The sequence below is a fragment of the Salvelinus sp. IW2-2015 genome, linkage group LG31 (assembly GCF_002910315.2).
Source record: "Salvelinus sp. IW2-2015 linkage group LG31, ASM291031v2, whole genome shotgun sequence".
NCBI classification, from domain to species: domain Eukaryota; kingdom Metazoa; phylum Chordata; class Actinopteri; order Salmoniformes; family Salmonidae; genus Salvelinus; species Salvelinus sp. IW2-2015.
In genome coordinates this window covers 20197940-20200960 of record NC_036870.1, presented here as the reverse complement: position 1 = coordinate 20200960, position 3021 = coordinate 20197940, and the positions used below count along the sequence as shown (strand labels likewise).

The 3021-nt window shown below is 41.5% G+C and overlaps 1 protein-coding gene across 2 annotated transcripts; it reads left to right on the top strand.

The window, feature by feature from the left end:
• The first annotated feature begins 842 nt into the window (after nt 1-842).
• LOC139023346 (synaptotagmin-like protein 1) lies at nt 843-2619 on the top strand. 2 transcript variants are annotated; one of them, XM_070436329.1, is made up of 5 exons: nt 843-983; nt 1177-1309; nt 1497-1619; nt 2209-2357; nt 2432-2615. In XM_070436329.1, exons 3-5 carry the CDS (start codon nt 1501-1503, stop codon nt 2542-2544), a joined length of 381 nt encoding a protein of 126 aa, XP_070292430.1. In that variant the 5' UTR covers nt 843-983; nt 1177-1309; nt 1497-1500; the 3' UTR covers nt 2545-2615. The 2 variants fall into 2 exon arrangements, with proteins under 2 accessions (XP_070292430.1, XP_070292429.1); XM_070436328.1 differs by lacking the exon at nt 1177-1309 and having other exon boundaries at nt 907-983; nt 2432-2619.
• The last annotated feature ends 402 nt before the right edge of the window (nt 2620-3021 follow it).

The window sequence follows — 3021 nt, the reverse complement described above, 5'->3', positions numbered from 1 at the left end:
CACACACACACACACACACACACACACACACACACACACACACACACACACACACACACACACACACACACACAGTCTCTCTCCCTCTCATTCTGAAACACAGTCACACACTCTCTCTTTAAACCACACAGACTGTCAGTACACACCGGTCTGTACTGGTGTAGCTGTGTTTGTGTGAGACTGTGTAAGTGTATCGATTTCTCTGTGTGTTTGAGACTGTGTAGGCTTACCTATGTGTGTTTAAAAGGTGGGGCAGCTACTGTAAAGTACCCCACCTAGCCATATGGCCAGATATCTCTGAAGGAAATGTTCTAACCTCTATCAAATACAACTATTTCTCTCTTTCTCTTTCACACACACATACACACACACCTTTTTATCAAACACAGCACGATACTGTCTGATAACACTTATCATGATGTACCAAAAAATATACACACAGCAAGCCACATCAGCTTTGTCTCTACCACCCTCTTCAATTTCCCTCTCTTTTCCGCAACTAATTAAACTTTGACTATGTTTATTTAAATATTATGAATAGAGTTCTGGGCTGTTGTGACCACCACAGTTGAGACACTGTGTTTTTTTAATGCAAATGCAACTAAGCAAATTAATCGGCTCACACAAACTGCTCCTGTCGGATCCGATTATTGATTATTATTAAGCCTACACCGATTTCGCGTAAATAAAGAGCAAGATGCGCGTAAGCATATGTATAGGCTACGTGTCTACAACATCCCATTATATAAATGTGTTGTAAACTTCGTATAACACTCTAATAGCCTGCAGGTTTATCTGATGCTATTTATTTTTTTAGCTCCAGTTCGTGTTTTGCATCCTGCCTGAAAGAGAAGGCGTGTTCGAGTTTATTCAACAGTCTACCGTGTCGCGTCAACCTCGCCAAGTTCCACCACACCGCTTGGACTTTTCAGACACCAAACTTCTCCTGGAGAAAATATCCACCAACACTGGACATCATTGATGTAAGTATGAACTGTTATTTGTATTTTTTCCCCAGCGTGTTTGGAAACTTTTTACCAGTTTCATTCCAGTTTAAGAGCAAGTTGGGACAGGTAGCCTTCTCTCGCACTGTTTGTTTTATGTGTATTCTGCATGTTTGCTTTTAGAAGGTGTGTACCGAGGTCACAGGTGCCTAACATACTTTTTACTAACAAGTTAAAACAGGCTGTTGGGGAAGTGTTGTACTGTGGAAAGCTCGCGCGCCGCGGATGTTGCGCTTTGTATCCTGATTGCAAAACAAACCTCAAAAAACACACGGAAGCTCTGAGCGCATTCACTAATCGCCCAGGTGAGACCACCGTTTACATGCTGTCATACCATACAGTACAAACACACGATAGAGATTCTACAATAGCCTCACTTTAGGAGGAAGTGCCAACTGATAAACGTAGTAAACCGATCCCTGTGTCAGGCATTCTGTCATACTAGTAGTACTGTACTTTACAAGGTAATCTCTCTCGTTCTCTCTCTCTCAGGGTGATGGAGGGAGAAGGGGAGTTGTTGGACCTGAGTCACCTGTCAGAGGCAGAGCAGTCTTCCATCTTGGAAGTGTTGCTAAGGGACTCTGAGCTGCGTTCCCGTGATGAAGGTCGTTTAAGGTAAGAGGTGATTATTATTTAACCCTTTAGGTCCCTTATGGGCATCAAGTTGACTGATTGATTGAGTGACGTTTTTCCAAATATAGAGGTCTGTCAAACCCAGGGGCTGTTAATGTGGGTGCAAGCTTTTTTTTCCCAGCACTTGATTCATATAACTAAACATTGTTTTATTTGACATTTTAGTCATTTATCAGACCCATTTTTCTAAGATGACTCAGTCAGTGCATTCAACTAAGTTTGGTTGTGAAAACAACCACATCTGACTGTCATTGCAAGTAACCTTCATTAATAAGTGGTAATATAAATTATATTATAATAAACTGGGTTGTTCGAGCCCTGAATGCTGTTTGGCTGACAGCTGTGGTGTTTCAGACCATATACCACAGGTATGACAAAACAATTATTTTTACTGCTCTAATTATGTTGGTAACCGGTTTATAATAGCAATAACCACGGCTAAGGGATTTATCCAGGCACTCCGCGTTGCGTCTTGACTGAGAACAGCCCTTAGCCGTGGTATATTGGCCATATACCACACACCCTTGGGCCTTATTGCTTAAATATAGGGAACATGATGTTTAACCTTCAGGGCCCTGAAGCAGAAAGAGGCAGACCCAGTGCGTTTGAGGTCACTGTCAGGGGTGTGGTTTAATGAGGAGAGAAGCAAACGCCACCGAGACACGAAGAACGGCGTTGACATCGTACAGGCCTCCATACGACGCAGGAAGCCAAGAACAGGTCAGACTACACACACACACCAATAATAACCAATAAGCAGGACATCTGGTATTGATTAATTTATTGATTGACAGATTTGCCTCTGAGTGGGGTGTTTAACGGGCAGACAGAAGATGCTCCTCCCACTAACAACAAAGACCCAACTTCTCAGATAAATGACAAAGACGAGGATGACAAGAGAAGGTAAAGGCATTTATAATAAAGAGGGGTTGGATTGTGCTGTTATATGTACAGTTGAAGTTTGAAGTTTACATACACTTAGGTTGGAGTCATTAAAACTCGTTTTTTCAACCACTTCACAAATTTCTTGTTAACAAACTATAGCAAGTCGGTTAGGACATCTACTTTGTGCATGACATAAGTAATTTTTCCAACAATTTTTTACAGACAGATTCTTTCACTTATAATTCATTGTATCACAATTCCAGTGGATCAGAAGTTTACATACACTAAGTGTCACGTTCTGACCATAGTTCTTGTGTGTTTTGCTTGTTTTAGTGTTGGTCAGGACGTGAGCTGGGTGGGCATTCTATGTTGTGTGTCTAGTTTGTCTGTTTCTATGTTTGGCCTAATGGTTCTCAATCAGAGGCAGATGTTTTGTGTTGTCTCTGATTGGGAATCATATATAGGTGGCTTGTTTTGTGTTGGGATTTTGTGGGTGGTT